This window comes from Salminus brasiliensis, chromosome 4 (assembly GCF_030463535.1).
Source record: "Salminus brasiliensis chromosome 4, fSalBra1.hap2, whole genome shotgun sequence".
Taxonomy (NCBI): Eukaryota; Metazoa; Chordata; class Actinopteri; order Characiformes; family Bryconidae; genus Salminus; species Salminus brasiliensis.
Window position 1 is genome coordinate 19310652 of NC_132881.1, and position 25404 is coordinate 19336055.

Sequence of the window (25404 nt, forward strand, 5' to 3'; positions counted from 1 at the left end):
TATGCCATGTATTGCTGATGTCACACAGTGGTTTGTGGAAATTAATTTTATAAAGAAAAGATGGGTTCATGTTAGATTGACCCAGATGCACTGGTATACAAATTTTCTCTGAAGTGGTCTACATTACCGAAGGTTTAGTGGTCTGGAGTTACATTACTTAACTGAGATCAGATCCATGACATTGGATCCATGAGTCATAGTCAAATTCCCTGACCAAAGGGCTACCACCACCCCAGTATTAACCCTGGCTCTAAAAGATATTCAAAATACTTCATGCATTTCATGCTGTTTCACTGGAGCTCTTGTACAAGGCAAAGCCAGTATCTCTGGAAATCTTGAAAAACTTGTTGTTTTGTTGATCCATAAGATCCATAAGAAACAGGCTCTACCTAGTGTCGCTAGTTTCTGCTAATCGGTTGTTCATAATACCAAGGGCTCCAACTCCACCAGAAAAGCCATTGTGCCTTGAGCTTCCACATACTGTCCTGGGGTAACCATTTGCAGACTCTGAGAGCTGCTTTTGCATGATGGCCAGCGAGATTTTATTTGAGCTTGTCAAATCCCGCATGGAAATCATCTCACCAGATAGTCTCCTTCCCTCTGTGTCACTTCCCTCTGCATCAGGTGGACAACCAAAGCGACCCTGCCTAAGTCGCGAGCCAGGCCGAATAGCATTGCGTCTTCCTAAGAAAGCATTGGCTTTGTTGCAACGCTGGCAGCAAAGGCAACTCATCTTACCCAGCATCCAGTTGAGCACCTGTTTGATAACAATGGAGATGACGTTGAAGAGTGAGTAGATACAGCAGACACCCATCAAGATGAAAAAGAAGTTGGCAAGTCGATACAGGCCCTGGTAGCTGTAGGCTTCGCTCTGGCTGCTAACCAAGTCTCCAAAACCGATGGTGCTGAAGGTGACAAAGCAGAAGTAAAGGGAGTCGAAGTAATCCCAGCCTTCTACAGGAGTGTACATGGCTGAGGCACAACAGGAAATAATGATAGCTGACAGACCCAGGATCAGCATCACATGGTAGACGGATGGCTTCCAGCCTGGCAAACTGCTGGCTGCAAAGTCCTGGCAGATCCCTGGTGGAAGTAGACCACTGGTACGCAAACGGCGCAGCCGAACTGCTTTCATCACCACAGCTAACAGAGTAATGATACGCTCCAGGAAGAGATTGAAGAACAGAATGGTGGCTGCACAGCCAAACAGGCCGTAGAAGATTAGGAATACTTTGCCAGCCACTGTCACTGGGGTGGTCATCCCAAAACCTAGAGGAATAAAAACAGGATTGTGTGAAAGTTTTAGCACAAAATTACACATTCAGCAGAAGTGGGATATCATGCTATATTGCTTTTTGGGTGCCAGAGGCAAACAAAGTGTTTTAATAATTCTACATCAATTCTACATCTTAACTAAATTGGGTAGATCGTAGTTAAACAATAAAAAAAGTTTTATTGTTTCTTCAATTCTCATTAGTTGTACATACCATATTAAGAAGAATGTAGAAGTATTGCATACAAGCTCGTATTCCAGTTAGAGTTGACTCAAATGACTTTTATTCAGAGTGTGCATAACTCAATGTATCTTAAAAGCTACCCAACACAATTGTGTAGAACCATTTGACATATCATTTTTAAGGCAATTCAACATCTTTTTTTCAGAAAAGTTGCCTGTTATTCAGCATTTGTTTCCATTGGCACAACATAATGTGTGGCTATAATTTGATACTAGTCTGATTCTATCAAACATATAGATCTTTACAAACTTTCTACAATAAGGATGTATAAAGAGGAGAAATCAAACCAATGATATTTCTCAAAGTATTTTATTACAAATTGTATTTAATTATGTGACAAAGTGGGGTTTATGCTGAATTCACTTTATCTCTGATATTGACAAAGACAAGTACAAAGACCATATTTGCTGTTTGTGACGGACACAGATGGAATTTGGCTTCCGCTTATATCCCATCCCAACACACACACACACACACACACACACACACACACACACCAGTGAACACACACAGTGGACAGTAAGCACACATGCCCGGAGCGGTGGGCAGCCATTGCTTTTCTTTATAAATTCAAATGCTGTTTAAAATAAATATGTGTATTAGTTTGCCACTTTTGGCATGATTTACATTTTCCTCAAAAAAATAAATAATGTGATAGAGTTTCGCTTCTTCAGTGGTTCAAATGTATGTCATTGTGAGTGTGTATGTTTCTCTGAGTGAGAGAAGAATAAGATGCATTAGCTGTTTGGGAATCCTGCCGCATTGACGTTTGCTGGGAGAGGACAGGTGGAGGGCACAGGGCAAAGAATGCAATGTCAGCACATCCACTATGCTAGTCCATACACATAAGCACTCAGACATGATTGCACATATTATGAATTCTCTTGTTAAGTGAAAGGCAAGGTGAAGTATGCTGCAGGCTAGCCAGCTTTGTCCCTCCTTATGGTTTCAATTACCTCAGGCAACCACCATCGATTTTGTGCGCTGGTTCAGAGTCATTACTTTCAACTGCTGTGACAGGAAGCGTTAGGGGCGAAAGGTAGAGAAGACAGAACCTGGCAGGCCAACAGCCTTAGGAACGTTTCATGTCTCTTGATTGAATTAACACCAGTATTTCAAGCACATTTGTGATTCATTTATTAAAAATGCAGAAGACATCTGCCCTGTCCTTGTTTTTTTATCTCTCTGTGTTGCTCTCTTCCCCAGTTAGACTGTCCTTGTTTGTCTTGGTCTGCCACGAGGCTTGTAGCAATTGGCTTTTTTGTGTATCCTTCCTTGTCTCAGCCTTTGTCCCGCCTGTTTTTAGCCCAGCCCTACCTCCTGCCAAGCCACCAGGTTCTATTGAGGGGGTCTTGCTGGTAATTATTATTATTTTTATAATGATCTTTATTTTATAGGAGGGGGGCTATGCAGTGCTTCAGTCCTCCAGAGAGCACCAATGAACCAAGGTCTCCTGTCCTCATGCCAGCAGTGTTAGCCACTCTTGTCCATGTGTCGGCTCCCAAATGACCTGTGGTTACATACTTTCAAAACTGTGCCTAGGCAGGATTCACAGACTGCTGCTAGAGTGTGTTGCTGTGTCTGTCCCAGTTAACCTGTCTTTGTTTGTCTTGGTCTTTCATATGCCTAGTAGCTCCCTGGTCCTCCCTGATCTATGTCTTTGTCCAGCCTTTTACTTAGTGTTCCCAGCTGTTCTCCATTGTAGCCCTGACCACTTGTTGTCCCTTTCAGGTGTGTCTCTGTGTATATCTAGTCCTGTTTTTGTCTTGGTCTGGCTTTGTGTTCTCACACTGTTATACAAACTTTGTCCTAGTGTTTGCTTTTGTTTTTGTTTTATTTGGATTTTTCATGTTTAGAAGTTTCAAGTTTAGAAGCAATTAAAATTCAGTCCCCACTGGAAACGTTTTTTTAAGCAAAATTAGCAACCTTTCAGGTGTTTGCTGTAAACCAATCAAACAGAACAATGTAAACAGCTCAACACAACTAATATAACAAGCACTTTCTTTGAATTCAATGCCACTGTTAATGACCACTGCAGTCTCAGAATTATTAGCACATTTAGTACTTGAAGCACCCTTTTCCTGTTATGACCTGCTCCAAATGTGATGCATAGCTATTCTGGTGTCGAACTATGCTTTTAACTGTATCTCTCTTTGCATTTTTTAGCTTTCCTATCTATGTAATGCAGGCTTGTACTTATAGTTTGCACAGACAAGCAAACTGAACTAAACTGACTTCCTCTTTGCACAAAGTCAAATACACTAATGTTTCTTGAGACAGCCAATACTATCAGGGGTCATTAATATACACAATTGACACCCCTAAAATGAGAATTGTTTTTATCACAGAGGAGTAAATGAGGTAAAATACTGTATCTTGTATATAAACCCTGAATAAGGCTGTTATTGGTTTTATACTCAGCTATCTTTCATAGAATGCAGGGAACTATATAGGTCTATTTTGAGAACATCTAAATTGACCATCCCAGCCAATGCATAGGTTGGTGGGACTGGGCCCAAAAGCACAACTAATCTGCTTTCCATTTAAAACTACTGCAGAATAATGAATTGACTCATACAAGGATGCATTTAAAAGTAATCATGAAATAGTTAATGATTGCTTTGAATGTAATTATACCCAGAAGAGTAGAGTTTGTGGGAAATTAAAAGTATGCTCTTATCTTTTAATTATAAACTGCTGCCTCAGCTGAGAAGAAACCATATGTTTTTTTAATAGTGCTTGGGCAAAAAAAGAAAAGGCACTTAGATAGAAACCCAAAATGGTAAGCATTTCTTTATATCCCAGATGCTGTTTTTAGGACATTAATCCCTTCTGAAGGAGTTGTAAAGGTGAAAAAGATCCATTAAGCACCATTAATGCGTCATTATTGTAATTTGCCACTTGAATAAAATCATATATCTTTGTTTGGAACAGGTCAGTAAAACAAGAGAAGCTTTCTTGTGATGCAGCAATCACTCTGGACTGCTTCACTGGTTGGTGTAACAAGAGTAACAAAAGAAGCTGTTTTGTGATACAGCAATCATGTTGTATCCTTTTAGATACAGCTAAATGAAGTTCCCATTGGTTTGGCCTTTACATAATTACAGTGTGTGTTATCCCTTGGCTTCTTCTACTTCTTATTTATTTTCTTCCAGGATAAATACTCAGTACTCAGTATGAACTCAGTAATCAATTAATGCAGACACTTCTTTCAAACTTTGTTGTGTAGGTCTTGTAAATGGCAAAACGGCTATGGCATTTCTATTTTCTACTTTTTAAGATATTAAAGAAAAAATTAAGACAGTTTTTCCATATACTTATAATGGGCTATTGTGACTTATTTATCAAGTTTAAACGGTCTTGAACTGGTTCTTCACTTCTTCACACTGTGCTAATGTTAGGTCTCCCTTTTCCCTTTCACTCTCAGTTTTACTAACTGTATTTCTTGCATCTCCTGAGCCTTTGTCTGTCTATCCCTCTAAAAGTGTCTGTTTCTTTATCCCTCTACAGCTCTTTGTCTGTCTGTCTGACTAGCCCCATACAGCTCTGTCTATCCCTCTGCAGCTCTTTGTCTCTATCTACCCTTCTACAGCGTTTTGGCTCTCTGTCTATCCCTTTACAGCGTTCTGGCTCTCTGTCTATCCCTCTACAGTGCTCTGGCTCTCTGTCTACCCCTCCACAGTGCACTGGCTCACTGTCTACGCTTCTACAGCGCACTGGATCTCTGTCTACCCCTCCACAGCGCACTGGCTCTCTGTCTACCCTTCTACAGTGCACTGGCTCTTTGTCTACCCTTCTACAGCCCTCTGCAACTGCTTTGATGAAATTAATTTAAAATAAATTTTAAAGTATTATTTTGTATATGTCCTTGAATATTTAATCAGCTGCACCAACTTTATTTCATCTTACGTGTTGTCACAATAAGTGACTTGAAGACAGTTACAGTGGGGCCAAAAAATATTTAGTCAGCCACTGATTGTGCAAGTTCTCCTACTTAGAAAGACGAGAGAGGTCTGTAATTTTCATCATAGGTACACTTCAACTATGAGACAAAATGAGAAAAAAATCCAGGAAATAACATTGTAGGATTTAAAAAAATATATATTTGAAAATTATGGTGGAAAATAAGTATTTGGTCAATAACAAAAGTTCAACTCAATACTTTGTAACATAACCTTTGTTGCCAATGACAGAGATCAAACATTTCCTGTAAGTCCAGATTTGCACACACTGTAGCTGGTATTTTGGCCCATTCCTCCATGCAGATCTCCTCTAGAGCAGTGATGTTTTGGGGCTGTCGCTGGGCAACACGGAATTTCAACTCCCTTCTCAAATGTTCTATGCGGTTGAGGTCTGGAGACTGGCTAGGCCACTCCAGGCCACTCCTTCGTTGCCCGAGCGGTGTGTTTGGGATCATTGTCATGCTGGAAGATCCAGCCACGTTCCATCTTCAATGCTCTAACTGATGGAAGGAGGTTTTGGCTTAAAATCTCACGATACACTGCCCCGTTCATTCTTCCCTTAACACGGATCAGTAGGTATGGTGTTCTTGGGATGCAACTCAGCATTCTTCATCCTCCAAACACGACGAGTTGAGTTTTTACCAAAAAGTTCTATTTTGGTTTCATCTTATAACATGATATTCTCGCAATCCTCTTCTGGATCATCCATATGCTCTCGTCAAACATCGGATGGGCAGGGGGACACGCCTGGCACTGCCTTAACGCTTCAGAAAAGCCAAGTTTAAAAGGTGGTAAGTTGTACTTTTATTCAATATTATTTATTATTATTATTTTATTGTTTTCTCTATCCTTGAGAGAGTACAATGAGGATAATGTGTCCATGCTGTTATTTAAAATCAGATAGTTGTTACTTGAATGTGTTACATATTTACCATTAGTGTTGGACACAGAGTGGATTTGGCTTCCTACCCATAAATGCAGTCAACATTCATTCATTTACATTTACATTTACGGCATTTATCTGACGCTCTTATCCAGAGCGACTTACAAAGTTACTCATATTACAAAGGTAGGCCAATGTAGTGTTAGGAATCTTGCCCAAGGACTCTTATTGGTGTAGCACAGCATAGCCATCCAGACCAGGAATCGAACCCCAGCCTCCCACATGGTGCGGTAGCTCAGTGGCAGGTAGTGGGGTTATCTGTTGCGCCACACCAACTACACACCAACGAAACTGTGAGACTAAAGCACACAGCGGGCAGCCATTGCTGCGGTGCCCAGGAAACAGAGAGGGTGAAGGGTCTTGTTCAAGGGCCCAACAGTGGCAGCTTGCCAAGCCCAGGTATTGAACCCACAACCCAGTAATCAATAGCCTTTCCAGGCTCTAACTGCTTAGCCACCACTGCCCCAGTAGTATTAACATACTCCCCTTGTCCTAAAATGACTTGAAAACAATCTACTGCTTCTATTTACAGTGAGAGGTCTCCAACATATGAGGGCGCATTCTGCTGTCCTATATTGATGGTCACTATATGAAATGTGATCATATGGTGGTGTCCAGTAACTTAAGTAACTCTACAGAGTCACAGGTATTGAGGGGGGGGGATACATCTGATACATCTCACTGTTATTTTTTTTATCACTATTATAGTCGTTTGTACATGTTTTGTTGCTGCTGCCCTAAGGACACCAGCGGGTCCTTTCCTCAATCTCTCCAAACATGACATAACAACAGAACTACGACATGGACCTAGCGGAGAATGTGTGGCTTCTGTTCAGTACCTGCAGGACTTGCTATGGGCAACTTACACCACCTGAAGCTGTAGGGCTGCTCGTGCCTTTCTGTCCCGCACAATTTCCCCTTCGAGGGTGGGCACAATTTTAAGAGGGGTCTTTAGAGTCTGTGCCATTAGTCCCAAGCCTATGGCCAAGATGTCGTTCTCATGCATGGAGCATTATTGACTTCCTAATGCATGCCCCAACGAACCAGAGGAGTGCCACACAGCGTCACTGAGCAGCCTGTCCTGCCCCAGAATATGCGTCAGCTTCAAGGCCAGCAATGTCAGCCGTCTCCATTCCTACTTCGGCAGTGGAATTAGCGCCAGTTCCATGTGGCATGTCCTTTTCAATGTATTACTTTAAAATAAAACATGGAACACAAACACAGTATACAGTTATGTGAATTAGTTTTTTTCATACCATCAGACCCAGGATATATATATATATATATATATATATATATATATATATATATATATATATATATATATATATATATATATATATAGAGTTTGTTTGTTTTTTTTAAGTATTTAAGTATTTTGATTGGATAAACATGTTACAGTAAAATGTTTTATGTATTATGTAATGGTATTATATTCATTTTCATGTGGATTTTTGTTATAATTTATTTATATTTCATTAACATAAAAACCAGAACACTGAAAACTGAAATCTGAACACTAAAAGGCCTCCAGATATGAGCAACCCTGCTGGTTCCTGTCACGCCCGTGTCGCCGTGCCTGCCCCGGGGCGGTTTCGTGCCGCGGTGCGCAGGAGTTCATGAGACTTCAAGTCTTTCAGTCACGGTCATGTCATGTTGCTTTACAGACTCTTATATTGAAGAGGACTCTTATGTTGAATTTTACGTTCATGTTATGTTCAGCATTCATGGTTGTGTTAATGTGTTTGTGTTCACTCTTGGTTAATATGTTCCACCTGTGGCTGATGTATTTAAATAGGGCTAGCGCCAGCAGCCACTGCTGAGAGTTAATTCTGTTTAATTTAGGCTGAATCAGTGTTGGATCTTGTGTGCCATTGCTCAGACTGGATCCGTTGGGCTCATTGACAGCCTTTGGGAATAGAGGCTAACCTCCTTAGCCTAGGGAATCCTGTGTATCTGCCGAACCGTTCTGACTCTATCTAAGGATGGAGTGTACCGTAAGGATCTGTAGGGGCTAGTTCCTGTGAGTGATCTTAACTCCCTTAGCTTCGTGCTCGAAGCTTAGTCACGGTCGTTAGCTCAAGTACGGGCTCGAGGTATCGCCTGTATTCAGGGAAGCTAGCCCTATTGTAGTTGAATGTTCAAAGTTGAATGTGCTGACAACAAATCACACAAACATCAATGGAAATCAAATTTATTAACCAATGGAGGCCTGGATTTGGAGTCACACAAAATTAAAGTGGAAAAACACTACAGGCTGATCCAACTTTGTAATGTCCTTAAAACAAGTCAAAATGAGGCGTGTGTGGGTGGGTGGCCTCCACGTGCCTATATGACCTCCCTACAACGCCTGGGCATTCTGATGAGGATCTCCTCCCACACCTGGACTAAAGCATCCGCCAACTCCTGGACAGTCTGTGGTGCAACGTGATGTTGGTGGATGGAGCTACACATGATGTCCCAGATGTGCTTAATCAGATTCAGGTCTGGGGAATGGGCGGGCCAGTCCATAGCGTCAATGCCTTCATCTTGCAGGAATTGCTGACACACTCCAGCCACATGAGGTCTAGCTTTGTCCTGCATTAAGAGGAACCCAGGGCCAACCGCACCAGCATATGGTCCCACAAGGGGTCTGAGGATCTCCTCTCGGTACCTAATGGCAGTCAGGCTACCTCTGGCGAGCACATGGAGGGCTGTGCGGCCCTCCAAAGAAATGCCACCCCACACCATTACTGACCCACTGCCAAACCGGTCATGCTGAAGGATGTTGCAGGCAGCTGATTGCTCTCCACGGCATCTCCAGACTGTCACGTCAGTCACGTGTGCTCAGTGTGAACCTGCTTTCATCTGTGAAGAGCACAGGGAGCCAGTGGCAAATTTGCCAATCCTGGTGTTCTCTGGCAAATGCCAAGCGTCCTGCACGGTGTTGGGCTGTGAGCACAACCCCTATCTGTGGATGTCGGGCCCTCATACCATCCTCATGGAGTCAGTTTCTAACAGTTTGTGCAGACACATGCACATTTTTCTTCTTTTGCTCCTTTGTCTCTGGTAGTTTAACAGTTTCTTAGAAAAGAGTCCTGACACAGCTGCAAGTCCTGTTTTCCAACAATTCACTGAACCGCTTAGATTCACAGCCAGTGACATATCTAAGACTCCCAGAAGGCAATGGACTGAAGTATCATTCTATTAAATAATGGTCAATTAAATTCCCATAAATTCTAATTTGCCTATTCTAGAAGGACCTTAGGGCCGTCCACTAGGTCCAGAGACACATTGAATCACACAAATGTGTTCTTGTATAGCATCTACTAAATATATTGAATTTACATACAGAATATTGAATACATAATGTTTCTACAACTGTATATGGTGATGTATTTGCATTTAAATTCTGGGATTACATGGCATTGTTTTCTTTTACTGGTGCTATTCAGCAATCTTATTTTTGTCTGTATTGGCTATGTCGGGCATGATTTGAGCGTTTCTGTCTGAACCGGATACACAAATCTGTGCTTCTCCAGGTCCAGATTGAGCCGAAAACTAAGCTTTTGACTGTATGTAGCTGCATTTATCTATATTAGACATAATCAGACAAATAATTAAACAATGGATTATTTGAACCATTTGCTTCATCTGGGTAGTAGAACTTTGTATATATGGCCTATGTGCACTTTAGTAACATTAGCAAACCACTGACCACTGTGATGCAAACATCCAGATTTGAAGAAAAGACAGCTTTGACCAAGATATCTAAGATTGAGATACAAGTCTACCAATAAATACACTTCTCCATTCCAAATATGCATTGGAAATGTATTATGCAATGAATGTAAAGATTGGCACACAAAGGAAAACAAATTACTTTAAACCAGAAATCTAGCCCAAGAGAAGCCCTTATTTATAGAATATGGCTGTCTACTATAATAGACACTTTTAAGTCATATACTGGAAATGGCAGCAATGTTCCCTTATAGTAGCACCAGCACTATCCTGTGTAGCTCTTTTGTATCTTCAGTGACAAAAACAACTCTGCAAACAAGCAGATGCATCACTTCTTGAGCGCATTATTGAGCACATTGACAGTAACGCCCAGTCTGATGCAATTTGGCGTCTCTACTGCCAGAAACAGGCTATTTCTGCTGTCTGGCATCTTTGGGGACTTGAATACTAGGCCAGACTCAGAAAACAGAGATGATGAGGCAGAATGTTTTTCCCCCTGATGCCTATGTTACACTGACATGCAGGAAATCATTAGTCACAGGCTAGAGTGCAGGGGGTCTGCGGAGAAGGCTGTGAATGAGGAGGAGTTGGGGTTTTTATGAAAAAAGAAAATATCAGTTTTGTAGCTGAAATTACATAACCATTTGCTCTACAAGTCAGCCTGACACTAAATATGCCATATTGTACTGATATACACGCATAGATTCTGCTTCACACATGCACTTCCCAACATGATGTTGTGCTTTGATAAAAGTTAAAAGCTGTTCCATAACCTTCTCCATATATGACTTTTATTTTACCTAAATAGTATTTTAAATGAGAATATGCATTAAATGCAGTAATCAGTGTTGCGCACACATATGCTAAGTGTCTGAATTCAATACAATAAGTAATTAAAACAAGGTAAACCATCCTGCAAGATAGACAATGAATCACCATTAATGTTTTAAGACATTTTGCTTATTAGAGGCTGTGTCACACAAGCAGCATTCACTGTAATAATAAAAGAAAGATGAACAGCGAACAGTGTCCCATAATGGAGAATAAAATGAACAATAATGCTATTTGGACAAAGGAGAAGGATATGAGTCATAGAGTAGGCTATAGTCACACAGCACAGAAAAAGCAAACAATCATTCTTGGCTTTAAACATTTGCTTAAATTGATAGATATTGTTTAACTAGCCTACTCCATAGCCTACCCCACTTTGCACTCTAATGGACATAGAATTATTTTTTTTTATAAGTGGGAAACTTAAAACTGTGTGCAATACAATAATTTTTAAAATTTGATAACCACAATAAACAATGATCTGGGCTGCTGAACGAAACATGATATTTTTTTAAACAGCCATACTTTCGGTATATATGATCTCTTATGAGCACTCAAATCAATAAGAAAAAAGTAAAGGAAATCAAAACTAGAAAACGCAGAACTAGACTAAGAAACAGCCAAAAAAAAAAAGTTTAACAGACCAATACTGTGTAAAGCAAAAAGTAAAACAATAGGTGTATCTCAAGACCTTAGTTCAGTCATATATTTGGGCTCGTTGTCAGATTTGTTAATAAAGCTTGACTTCAGCTTGACTTTTTTAAATTTTATAAATAAAAATATTTATTCAGTTGCATTTATGTGATTTAACACACATGCTTGTGCGCCGTTTCCCTACAGTTATATACCAGACATTCTGACCTCCAGCATTACAGTTTAGTATGGCAGTTTCTCTGGCTCAGGCCCAGTTAATCACTTTGTCAAGCTTTCCAGCCATCAAGAAAAGATAAATTAAGTATTATACAAAAAAGGCCTGTAGCACCAAGAAGAATTTCTCACCATTTACACAGATTGTTTACACCCCTCCTGTCTGGAAGGAGGCTTCAGAATATCTGGGCCAAGTCCTCCAGACTCAAACAGTTTATGCTTGCAGGCTATTAGACTGCTGAACAGATCTGCCTGATGAACCTTAAAAGTGTTACCTCTATTGCACTACACTGATTGCACCAGCCACTTTGAATGTGAACATTACACCTCACTCTCTTAAATGCACAGTCTTTAATCAGTATACATGTCTGCAGTTTGATGTCCGATTTGAAATTAGAAAAAAAAAAAAAAATCCTGGGTAAAGGGGTACAATTTCTGAAAGAAGTGCAGGAGTGCCAATATTTTTCTATATTCAAGATATATTTAGATTTATTACATTTACTAGATGCTCATATCCAGAGCAGAAGAGCTTTAGTGTCCATTCTGAGAATTTCACTAGCTAGTGTGAAGAGATACTAGATGCTACCAAATACAAAATACCTACATATAAAAATGCACAGTACTCAACATGGTCAAACACACTATTACACTTAGCCCGGTTCCTAAGGAAATAATCAAGGAAATAAAGACATTTAAAAGCAATCACAAGCCTTTAAAAGATTACTTTGTTAGTGAAATTGTATTTAAAATATCAGTGTCCTTTTATGTAAAACAATCATTTAGGTCCTTTACAGCATTATGTATGATATTATTTTCCAGGTTAATTTCTGTTCTTTTTGTCACTGCACAGTCACACAGTGTGCATTTAAACAACAGTGCCAAAAACATACAAGTGCTGTGCAGCATACAAGTCATGCTTAGGAAACCTTTCTAACATACACATAATTCATATTTTATGTGGTTTTGAAAATGCAGTGTATTGACTACAAGTGTTAGAGAGGCTGGAGGCAATCAGGGTCATTTATAGCACAATAGCATCATTTGGCTCAGCTCAACTGTTTCACTCCTACTCAGTCTACTGGAATAAGTGGCATGTTTGCAGCATGTGGAGCTCAATAAATGAAGAGGCTGTATTTGGGGATGCATACTGTAAAAGGTAGTATAAGTTTTTAACATAGCCAATGAAAAAACATCATCAGACATGAAATGGGGTCAGAAAATAATGGGCATCCATATAAGAGTTGTCATGATCCACACGGTCTGACAAGAATGGGTGAACACTCGCAGGGGATGGACCAAGGCGAGAGAGTTTATTGAGCACAATAAACCGTAAACAAAACAGAAATGCAGCAATGATTACCAGGGATAAGGAAGAACTAAAAACTGTGACAAACCATACTGGGCAAACAAAAGGAACACACCTGGGGCTGGTGAGGCACTAGGGCAGTGCTAGCTGCCGGGTCTGAGCCAATACCATTACTCAGAAACATAAACCTCCAAGCCAAGCCTGGGAAAGCTATGAACTAGGACATATAGAGTAGCGCTAGTCAGGCGCATTTACTTACTAGACTTGAGAGCGTGAGGAGTCAGCCACCAAACCTAGACGACTGTTCCGGTCCGACGGTGAGGAGAGCTAACTGCTGAAGCAAGCTGGAGAGCCGTTCACTCCTGGAGCTCCAGGACCCCAGCTTGCAGAACCGAAGAAGCCTGGCAAGAGATCGCCGCAGACCTGCAGTAGCTCCCTAAAGGACCCTGAGACGAGAGCTGCCTAGCTAGTTAGCTTCCCCTGCTAAGCTAGCTAGGTTGAAAGAGTCCTCTGTACAAGGATGGACTCTACAGACTAGACCGATGAATCCTGAGTCTCTACCGTGAACTCAATAACCAGGGTGCATGCGGTGCACTAAGAGTAATTCTCGGCAACTGGCAGCTGACACTAGCTCTCCTTAAATACACCAGCCCACAGGTGTAACACATAAACCAAACAATGAACAGACACATGACAAACACAACCTAAAACCAAGATGGCGACGATGGGTGTCAACACAAGAGTCCTTTTCAACATAAAAGTCCAGAACATAACTAAACATGACATGAACATGACAAGACTTTGAAGGGGGAGTTCTTGATCGCCTGTGAGCCGCGGCCCGAGACCGCCCCTGGGGCGGGCACGGCGGCGCGGGCGTGACAGGAGTAAAAAAGGTCGAAGCTAATGGTTAATTTTTCACTCCTTCAGGGTTTTGTAAGCCAGTTTTTGCTTTACAAATTTAATGTAACATATAATTTATAAACTTTACAATGTTTTAAGTGTTTCACTACTTACTGGTTGTATAAATCTTTTCTGGTTAAGATGTACAGGACCACACATATACTTTATATATATATTATATATATATATATTTATAATATTCATGGAATAAGAAAGTCAAGACTTGGAATAATATATTTTTACATAGATCTCCAAAACATTAATAGATCTTATGGGGTTGTCAAGGTATGCAATGACTACTTTCCAAAAGTGGTCAAAGAACGGACAACCAGTGAACCATCGACAGGGTCATGGCCGCCTATAATATATATACACACAGCATTTAAAGAAATTGCATACAGCATACAGTCATGACCAATAATATCAGCACCCCTGCACTTCTTTCAGAAATGTGTTGCAGTAACAAATGTGTCTGTTTTCACATATTTATTACTTTTGCATTGGAAAAGCACACTAAAAAATATGGACAAAGTTATTGGCACCCCTAAACAATAACTGAAGTTTACTGTAACCATGAATGCGTTTCTTACACTTCTCTACTGGAATTTTAGATCAGCCTTCTTTTGCCAAATACCAGGTCTCTCAGATTTAAAGGGTGTCTTCTCCCAACTGCTGAGATGCATAAGATTTTAATCTTTAGACTCTTTAGAATGTTACAGCATTTTCCTTAAACCATTTGTCTTAAACTATGGGTGCTTTTTGAAGTATGGTCTGTTTCTGTCCTGCTGGAAGACCCATAACCCTTGACAGAGACACAGCCTTTAGGCACTGGGCCCTACATTGAGCTCCACCATGTTTGACTATTTAGGGGCATATTTTGTTTTCTGTGACTGCCAGGACACTTCACAAAGAGTTTTTTAGCAACTTTCAAATAAACAATAACCACCAGCCTTAGCATTGGAAACAGGCTAATGTTAGCCAAAGAACAACACATGCAAACATGTATCTGCAAATAAGTTTTAGTTTTACAACAGCAATTCCAAAAATATTTAAACAGTAGTGTTAGCTGAGTCCTATCCCTGAACAAGACTATGGGTTGCATTCGCCGTTAGGTATTTCAACAAAGAACTGACCTATGGTCAGAATTTATATTTATATTTACAAATTAACTGCATTGAAATAGCTTGGCTTAACTGTTAAACTATGAAGAAAAGGATGAATGCTTGAGAAATAGTTTCAAGTCACCATTGTATCACCATAACACTGTTGAGAAAACAAGATGCTCAGAATGTCACTTCAACAAATCAGATCACTGCAGAACAATGACATGGGCTGATTTACTGGTGCCTTTGCACTGGTATTTATATTAGATCCCACCGCTTACCGCTTAATACTGCTGTAATATCTTACTGGATTCAGTAGAGCACCAATGCAATTAATGATAAGTACAACTTCACTGTAGCCGTGTTTGTGTGTGTTATGCATGTGTGTGCGTGGGTGAGGGTTTTATGAGGCTACTGTGTACAGAATCAGTGGAATAGTAATCAACATGGGGTGAAGAAAGATCAACAGATTTGCTGTGTCTTCTAAAACATCTGATATCTGTTATTGTGTGTGTGTAGATGTGTTTATGAGAGAGAGAAATGGGCCAGTGTATGCTCAAAGTAAACATCTTTAGACAAATGTGCTCAAACCAATATCAAGATTAATTTATACTTTTGCTGTGTGCCTACCATTTCCAGACATTTCCAGAAGGCAAGAAGGAAGGGCATAAATACAGGTACAAAAGTATAAATAGGATAAATACATTTTCCTCTGTCTGATACACGTGAAGTAGTTTAAAATGAGCCAAATCAGTTTTCGTAAAGACAGTCATTATTACAGTGTGGGGGGATAATTTAGCTATAAAGACTATAAAAATCATCAACAGCTGCTGTTTTTTGTTTTCATTCTAAAAATGTTATCAGAAACTACTAAAAGATTGCTGACTGAATGAGACTGGTGACATTTATTTGCTAAGATAAGGACTATGGTGCAAAAAATAGCCCTCCTTTGGAATTTGTTTTATTCCTAAACATGCACTGTTAATACTAAATCTCTACTCTTCTGCAGTGCCAGCGGTGCAAGTAATTGTAATTGTAAACTGTTCCAGCAAAGAGCATCTTCACTGCTTTCGTTCTTAAACAGTATTTTTGTCAGGAGGCTGATAAAATGAATGTAATTAAAAAAAAATTATAATAAGTAGGGGAATCAAAATTAGGGGAGCAAAAGCATATGCACTTAAGTGAAGGGGAGATAGCTCCACCAGTTATTTCTTACGTAATTCATTTTTAAGTTTACCTCAATATTAACTATTTTCTACCCAATTTCGAGGGCCAATTGCCCAATCCCTGTTCATGTGAATTCCCACTATCACTAGACATGCCCCCAACACTAGGAGGGTAAAGATTAAATGAATGGATGGATGGATAACTTTATTAACCCCAGAGGGAAAGTCAGGTATTACAGAAGTACAGTAAAAAGTAATAAAATAAGCATGTACCTTATTTTACTGCACTTTTACTTTCCCTCTGGGATTAATAAAATTATCCATCCATCCATTCATCTTATCTTAATATTATGCAGATGACGGTGCAGTGCGTATTGTCATACCAATATCAATACTCAGAGAGCCTGTCCTGATAGGGCTCAATATACATTAATGTCCCGGCACAGTGATGTGAGATGTTGTACAGTGTTGATCACTGTTGGAACAAACAATCTCCTGTACCGTTGCTTGCTACAGTGGAGCTGAATGAATCTGTTACTGGAAGTATTCCACTGTCTGACCAGGAGGTCATGGAGTGGGTGTGAAGTGTTGTCCAGTAAAGCCATGAGTTTGTTAAGTGACCTCCTTTCCACCACCGCCTCAAAAACGTCAAGTGAGCATCCAAAAACTGAATCAGCATTCTCGATGGTTACATTTTTATCAGTCCTGTTTCCAAAACTGATGTAACATTTAAAAAGAATGTTTAAAACCATGTCAACTAATTCCTTTGATTTTCCCTCAAGAAAGTGTTTATTTTGAAGAAGTGGCTGACTACATGTTCAAATAATTGATGAAGACCCAAACCTGAAATTGATAAAAATAAATTCATCATGTAATTTATTAAACAAATGGATAAATGATTGGCCAAATATAATTTAAAAAAGTGGGTTTTTTTATTATTATCAGGTAACAGGAATGAACATTGGGTTTTTGGGTTTGTTTCTTCAACAAAATCTGTAATTCTTGAATTTGCTTCTAAAGATTTGTTTTATCTTCTTCTTTGCCCTTGATTATGTTCCCTAAAACACACATGTGCATCACATTAAATAACACATTGAAGTTGTTAAAAAGTACTGTTACATTATCTCTGTGACTTGATAAGCAGAATTTTATACAGCAATGCAATCATGTCTATTTATATTAGCTACTTTCTAAATACATTCTAACATTTGATTGTTGCACATCTAAGGTTGCAAAATTCAAATTTGGGAACTTTCAATGGGAATTAATTGAAGTAGATGAACTAGAAATATGCAAAGTTACAGATTAGCCTTTAACTGGGACCTTATATGTAGTTTAATTCCTCCCCTGCACTGGTCCTTCCTCCATCACATGCACATAATCATTTCTATAATCAGCCACAATACAGTCACAATACTGCATCCACAATACTGAGTCCACACAATACATCCAAGTTTGAATCAGAATACTGGGCTCAAATCTGATCTATGGCATAACTTCTGGAAGTGCTTGGTTGTGGATCTACAGCAAAATTTCAACTGTAAAATAAAAATACTGTAAAAAAAAAAAAAAAAAGGTGACTAATATTCGCACTAATAAATCAATAAACCAGAGGACTCTACTCACTTCTGTTACTGGCACTAATATAAAGAGTAACAGGACTGAAAGTAACAGGACTGAGTTTTTAGCACAGAATGAGCAAAAACATGAAATATAGCTACATGGCAGCTATGAGCACAATATAGTGATTTTTCCTAAATTTGTATTTTAAAAATAAACATATATTATAAAAATTTATTTAGGTAACAGAACAGGATGTTGACATTGGAGTATTCAGTCATAGTTACAATATGATCAAATATACAGAACAAAAAGGAAGGAAACTTACTTTTGGTCTTCCAATGGCCTTCAAGAGATCCAACTGATGCAATTTCCTGTTGAACATGTGACTTGTGGAATGTTCTAATTTCTTTAAATGGGGTAATGTGTTATGGTAACAGAACTAGGTGAAAACCTAGGGACATAACTACAATTGTATTGTGTATTTTACCTTAAATATTATGGATGTTTTATTTTACAAGTGCTATTTTTTAAGTGTTCTAGGTAGTCTTTATTAATGTTTTTAATTATATATCTTAAATGTGCAATTAGGCCAATGTACAAGAAACAGTGCTTAAAAATAAAATGTATTTTACAATTATTTTTTGTGCATATTTACAAGAGCTCCTCCATCCTGACAGCACCCCCCCCCCCTCTTAAGTTATCTGACAGCAGTCTAGTTACAGTCCCCTACACAAAACTAGTTTCACCAGATAGTTTGTTAAAAATGTGAACATCTGTGGATAATATATTGGGGGTTAACATGTACTATCTAAATAAATACTGCAAAAGTTTTCTGTAGCTACAAACAAGATTTACACAACATTCAGGAGTCCTGGACCATTGCCCTCCTTGCGAATGTGTATCAGTTCATCAGTAATTCTCAGATGCCTTGCATGTGCAGTCCTCCTCAGGTTATGTGGCTACAAATCTCATCATAAAACTGTACAGCACGTGACCTTGAATCCTGTCGTTGCCAATGAGGTCAGCAGATTCAGAATAGCTTTTTTTGGTCCCCGGAGGAATTTACCTAATCAAAGTTATTGAGAACATTGATCATGCAGTTGTGTTCCAGCTAATCTCAACTACACCAATAAAAGGCTAGATATAACTACTCCCAACACTGCAGATAAATACTTTTGTGTGATTTTAGCATGCAAAGGGAGTTCAAATATCTACATTTTAATGCCTCTGGAATTTTATGATCTTCTAGAATTATTACAAGGAAAAGTAACACTGCTTTGATTTAGCATTTTGTTGCTTTACTAGTTTCCACTTTTTATCTTAATGCACTATTTCTGCACCATCTCTCTCTTTCTCTCTCTCTCCCTCACTCTCGTGCTTTCTCTGTTTCTCTCTGACTGTTTGTCTCTGATCTCCTGGATCGTTTGTTAAAATCAGAGTGCTTGTAAATGTCACTGTTAAAAATGGAAGGGAACGACCCATGCCCGAGGGCATTTCTGTGACATGAAAGGTTTGTGGGTTGTCCTCACCAGCGTGTGTGCCAAACTCTGAAGCTAAATGACGCAGAGTTGTAGATACTAACGTTCACATCTACACACACTCTGACTGAGCAGCTAACCTGCAGTGAGACAGAGTGAGAAAGAGGGAGACAAAGAGTAGATTTCTGTCCTCATTTAGTGCAGCTTCAAGAAGCCTGAATGGGCTAAAAGCTTAGTTACCACACCACTCCCACCAGCAGTGAAATATAGCTCATAGACTCTCCTGACGCTGATTTGCTTAAAGCATAGGGATAGAAGACTGCATATGCTTCAATTCTGTAATGTGAGGCATTTTCACGGAAAGGTTGAGCGGGGCAAATAGTTTGGGGATAGACAGCAAAAATTAAAAAAGAGAGTAAGCCTAGGAAGACAAAAAAAAAAAAAAATGAGAAGGGTGGAATCTGTTTCTCAGAGCATGCTGCAATTTTTGTAAAATGTTTTTTAATGAGGGCTGCAGCATGAACAAAGTGCTGGCGCATCTGTTGTTTTGTTCGTATTTTTTCTAGCACCAGTTAAAGCCCCTCTGGCCAGCACTTTAAAATACACAAAAGCTGAATAATACAGAATGAAGAAGAAAGGATATTTTGGCAGCTATAATACATACAATACAAAATACAAAACCCAACACCTGGTCTGTACATTGTGTGAAGCTTTTACTGAATGGAACCAGTACAAAAGCAAACAAAGATTTAAACTAAACTTCTCCTTTTCACATTAAAACATTGAATTGTCCTATAAGGTGACCATTTTGAGGTTTTCTGCTTTTTTATCCTGAAACTACTAAAAGACTGCTGAATGAATGATGGATCATTCTCAGTGCTGCAGTGACACTGACATGGTTAGTGTGTGTTGCGCTGGTACAAGTGGATCAAATACAGAAGTGTCTGAACTAGTAATATATTAGTGTCTATCCCTACAGTCTGTAATAATAGAACTACAAAGTACTTCTAAGTGAAGCTGAGAAAATGGACAGTGATTGTAGAAACAAGGAGGTGGTTTTCATGAAGTGGCCGGTTTATGTAGTAGCTTGTACATACACACATAGATGTATTTCAAAGTGTAGCAGGTGTCCCCTGACCCCCAACACTAATGTATTCTTCCTAATCCTTCTTATTACTGATTCATATACACTAAGTTATATTATTTATAATTTTTGATCTTCATACTGCTTATCAACTTAGGCAGAATTGATAAGAATTGATGTGCTTGTTTTATATCAGATGGTTATCTTTGTTTTTAAAATAACAAAAAATAAATTTGAGTTTCATAAGATCTGCATTAAACTATAGTTGCTTGGGAGCGAAGAAGTGCCTGAAGTTATTTATGAGAATTCTAAGGACTGCTCTACTCTTTGCTGCAGGGCTTGATGGCCTGCTGTTGCAGCAGAAAGCTGTGGTGTTTGATAACCAGGGCTTAAAGGCTGTGTTGCAGCAGAAAGATCTGGTGTTTGATGGTCAAAGTTTAAAGGCTGCATTGCAGTAGAAAGCTGTGGTGTTTCATAGCCAGGGTTTAAAGGCTGCATTACAGCAGAAAGCTGTGGTATTTTATAACCAGGGCTTAAAGGCAGTGTTGCAGCAGAAAGCTGTGGTGTTTGATAACCAGGGCAGCAGAAAGCTACAATATTATACAATATTAGGACTTTGACTGCAGGGGGGCCTAACATGTCTGCCAGACTTCAGGTTTTACCAACACAGCTTAACCTCTCCATCTGATATCCCAAACTGCACTCAGCATAATGCTTAAATCACTGTCAAACTGAGGTAACTGAGTATATGTCCCAAATACTCAATAGCTATTGCTTTATAAGGTCTTGTCCATCTCCAGACATGGACGAATTGTTAAATTCCAGATGTGACAGAGTGTGTGTAGTAAAGATGCACTGTCTGAGATATCTGCTAGAAGGCCTGATGTTGTCATTGTAGATGAGGAGTGTAAGACTATGTTTCTGATAGAAGTGAGCTGTTGTTTTGACTCATCAATGAAAGATGTATGGAATGGAACTGTGCAAAGATTGTTAAGGACCAGCCACTTGCATTAGCATTAGTAACTTTGGCTTTAAATGTACCTTGGTTTTGTTTATATTTGGGAGACATATTCATGTACACAGGTCATTAGAGGTTTGCAGATTTTTGGTTTCTAAAAGGTTATGGCAAAACAGTTAGCCAGGGGCTTTTCCATATCTGCAATAATAGGAAGTCTGCAGGAAGAGATGCTTCATTTATCTATAAAGGTAGATGAGTTTACATATTTAGGAGGAAAAACACAACTCTGTTTGTACAGATGTACTCTGATAGATGTACTCTGTTTGTAGTTCAACTGCTGTTGACATGGTTACAAGCTGTGTGGGAAAATTGCAGACCAAAACAGATTCTCATTTTGACTGCTCTTTTGTTATATAGTGCTAAAACTATATACTTTTAGCCCTAATGCAGACAAGGGCATCAAGAGTGTGTACACAAGTACCCATACTTAACTAAAAGTACAAATATTCCAGTTATTTTGGTAAAAGCTAAAGTAAGGTTTACATTATTTACTCAAGTAAAACATAAAAGTATGCACTTCTAAAATGTACCTAAGGAAAAAAATATAAAAGTATTACTTTAAAAGTTCATCATTCCATTTTTTTATGTTTTAGTATTTTTGTTCCTGTTGTCACTTACATTAAATCAAAGTCATCTGTAAACTAGCAAAACAAAAAATAATGGAATTGTTTGATTGGAAATCTTCTCAGGCCACTGAAAACCCCAGCCTGCATCTCACCACTAACCATTAACTCTTTTGAAATGGTGGAACAGATTAGCAAAATTAGTCAATATTAAACACTGCTAGATTGCTAGGCTGATGTATTTGACTACACTAAGTAAAACAGCAGGGACAAATAACATAGACCAGCATAAAAGGCATGATGGTCTGTGCTTTTGTTTTGCAGAAGGGTATGAAAAAGTATTTACAGTGTTCCACTGAGCCTCTGCAATTATGCCTGATAAGTCGTTCAACACAGTGCTGCTCACCTCTCAGTTGGGAATAGGGCTGTGATAGAGAAATTGGGAGGCAGGTTTGCTGAGCCAGCTGCTTTTGTCTGTTCTAGTACAGGACAGAGACAGGGACACCTCATTAAACATTTTGCCTGTATTGGTTTAATGTCGACTAAAACACAGCTAAAAGAGTTATGTAAACACATTTTTGAAGATAGTAATAACTAACGTTAGCCTATTTGTCAATGGACTAAGCTAACAGGTTAATTTTCACCACTCACAGACAAAACCCACTTTTCATAAAAATGGGTTGACATACTGTTACCCTTTCCTTTGTCTCTCCTTTTCTTTTTATGCATTTCTGGTAACTAGATTTTTCCTTTACGCATAACGCGATCCTACGGCCAGCTCACAGTGCATAATATATCATTTGCACCTGTTTCAAAGGGCAGAATGGTAGGAAGGTAGTTCAGGCAGTGAAGAGGCTCTGGATGTCTACCTCTTGCCAAACAAGAAAAATAAAAGGAAATATTTTAATAAAATTTCAATAAAATATTCTGTGAATGGTTAAAGTTTAATAGTCTTAATTTAAAACAAAAATGAAGGCTCCAAGGGTCAGTCGCAGGCCTTTAGAATCATCTTACTTCCCCCCCTTTGGAGGATGTTTTAAGCTCTTGCTGTCTCAACAAAGCAGCCAACATACTCCAAGATCCGCCTCACCCTCTGGAAGACGCTTTAGGTCAAATATTTTTGTGCCACAATACTACATTTTCACTTATACAGTGGGGAAAAAAGTATTTAGTCAGTCACCAATTGAGCAAGTTGTCCCACTTAAAAAGATGAGAGAGGCCTGTAATTGACATCATAGGTAGACCTCAACTTTGAGAGACAAAATGAGAAAAAAAAAATCTGAAAATCACACGGCCTGATTTTTAAAGAATTTATTTGCAAATAATGGTGGAAAATAAGTATTTGGTCAATAACAAAAGTTAATCTCTACTTTGTTATATATCCTTTGTTGGCAATGACAGAGGTCAAACGTTTTCTGTAAGTCTTCACAAGGTTGACACACACCGTTACTGGTATGAGATCTGGAGACTGGCTAGGCCACTCCAGGACCTTGAAATGCTTCTTATGAGCCACTCCTTTGTTGCCCTGGCAGTGTGCTTGGGATCATTGTCATGCTGAAAGACACAGCCACGTTTCATCTTCAATGCCCTTGCTGATGGAAGGAGGTTTGCACTCAAAATCTCACAATACATGGCCCCATTCATTCTTTCATGTACACGGACCAGTCGTCCTAGTCCCTTTGCAGAGAAACAGCCCCAAAGCGTGATGTTGCCACACCCATGCTTCACAGTTGGTATGGTGTTCTTTGGATGCAACTCAGCATTCACTCTCCTCCAAACACAACGAGTTGTGTTTGTACCAAACAGTTCTACTTTGGTTTCATCTGACCATAAGACATTCTCCCAATACTCTTCCGGAACATCCAAATGCTCTCTAGCAAACTTCAGACGCGCCTGGATATATACTGGCTTAAGCAGGGGAATACGTCTGGCACTGCAAGATCCCTGGAGTCCCTGGAGGCATAGTGTATTACTGACGGTAGCCTTTGTAACGTTGGTCCCAACTTTCTGCAGGTCATTCACTAGGTCCCCCCGTGTGATCATTTTGACCCCACGAGCTGAGATCTTGCATGGAGCCCCTGATTGAGGGAGATTAGCAATGGTCTTGTAGGTCTCCCATTTTCTGATTATTGCTCCCACAGTAGATTTCTTCACCAAGCTGCTTGCCTATTGCAGATTCAGTCTTCCCAGCCTGGTGCAGGTCTACAATTTTGTTTCTGGTGTCCTTTGACAGCTCTTTGGTCTTCACCATAGTGGCGTTGGGAGTGTGACTGTTTGAGGTTGTGGGCAGGTGTCTTTTATACTGTTAACGAGTTCAAACAGGTGCCATTAATACAGGTAATGAGTGAAGGACAGAGAAGCCTCTTAAAGAAGAAGTTACAGGTCTGTGACAGCCAGAAATCTTGCTTGTTTGTAATTGACCAAATACTTATTTTCCACCATTATTTGCAAATAAATTCTTTAAAAATCAGACAATGTGATTTTCAGATTTTTTTTCCTCATTTTGTCTCTTATAGTTGAGGTCTACCTGTGATGTCAATTACAGGCATCTCTCATTTTTTTAAGTGGGAGAACTTGCAGAATTGGTGACTGACTAAATACTTTTTTCCCCACTGTAGATCACAGTTTAATCTTTTCTATTTTTTGCTGTAATATGGGAACATTTGTTATTGTTACTTAATTTTATTATACCGACTATATTGCACTATTGTTCATTGACAATAAATGAGTATATCTGTATATCTTATCTATTAGTTTTGGATTGGAGTCATTTTTAAGAAGTTATGCACCCCTTTTCTATACACTTATTTTATTATATTCTATTGTATTTTAACTTTACAGTTCACATGATTTGTTTCCAAAATGCTTCAGACTTTAGGTGTTCCTTTGGAAACTTCTGCCACTGAATTTAAAATGTTTTTCTTCTGATGACTGAAAAGATTTTAAATTTCCTCAAACATTTGCGTTGAGCTCATCTCCTTATTTACACTAAAACTACAAATAAATCATTAATCTTGTTTAAATGTTAATAAGAATGTTTCATCTTTTGTAGGTGAGTTCATCTTCAACCTTTATTATTTGCAGCAGCAGAAATGTTGACTGTGAGTGCTAAAACCTTGCCACTATGTATTTAAGGTAAAACCTACTGAATGAAGTTACCACAATGTTTAGTAAACAAGGTAGAGACAGAAAGGAAAGGGAAAGATGGGGAGCAAGAAAGGGGAAAACTACAAACCCTTCTATAGAAATGTGTGCATCATTTCTCCAAAGTGTAAGGAAAAACAAAGGGTTATTGAAAAACAACCACTCAATTGCATAATTTGCAATTTGCAAACATTTGTCAATGAAATTGCTTATTAATTATTATTTGCCCAAATTGACCC

The 25404-nt window shown here is 39.0% G+C and overlaps 1 protein-coding gene across 1 annotated transcript in view; it reads right to left on the reverse strand.

Moving 5' to 3' along the window:
- Positions 1-212: 212 nt before the first annotated feature.
- kcnk12 (potassium channel, subfamily K, member 12) overlaps positions 213-25404 on the reverse strand; it is a 30947-nt gene continuing 5755 nt past the window's right edge. The window contains exon 2 of the mRNA XM_072677518.1: positions 213-1269. Coding sequence (XP_072533619.1) covers positions 386-1269 — 884 coding nt within the window. The 3' untranslated portion in view covers positions 213-385. The remainder of the gene's footprint in view (positions 1270-25404) is intronic.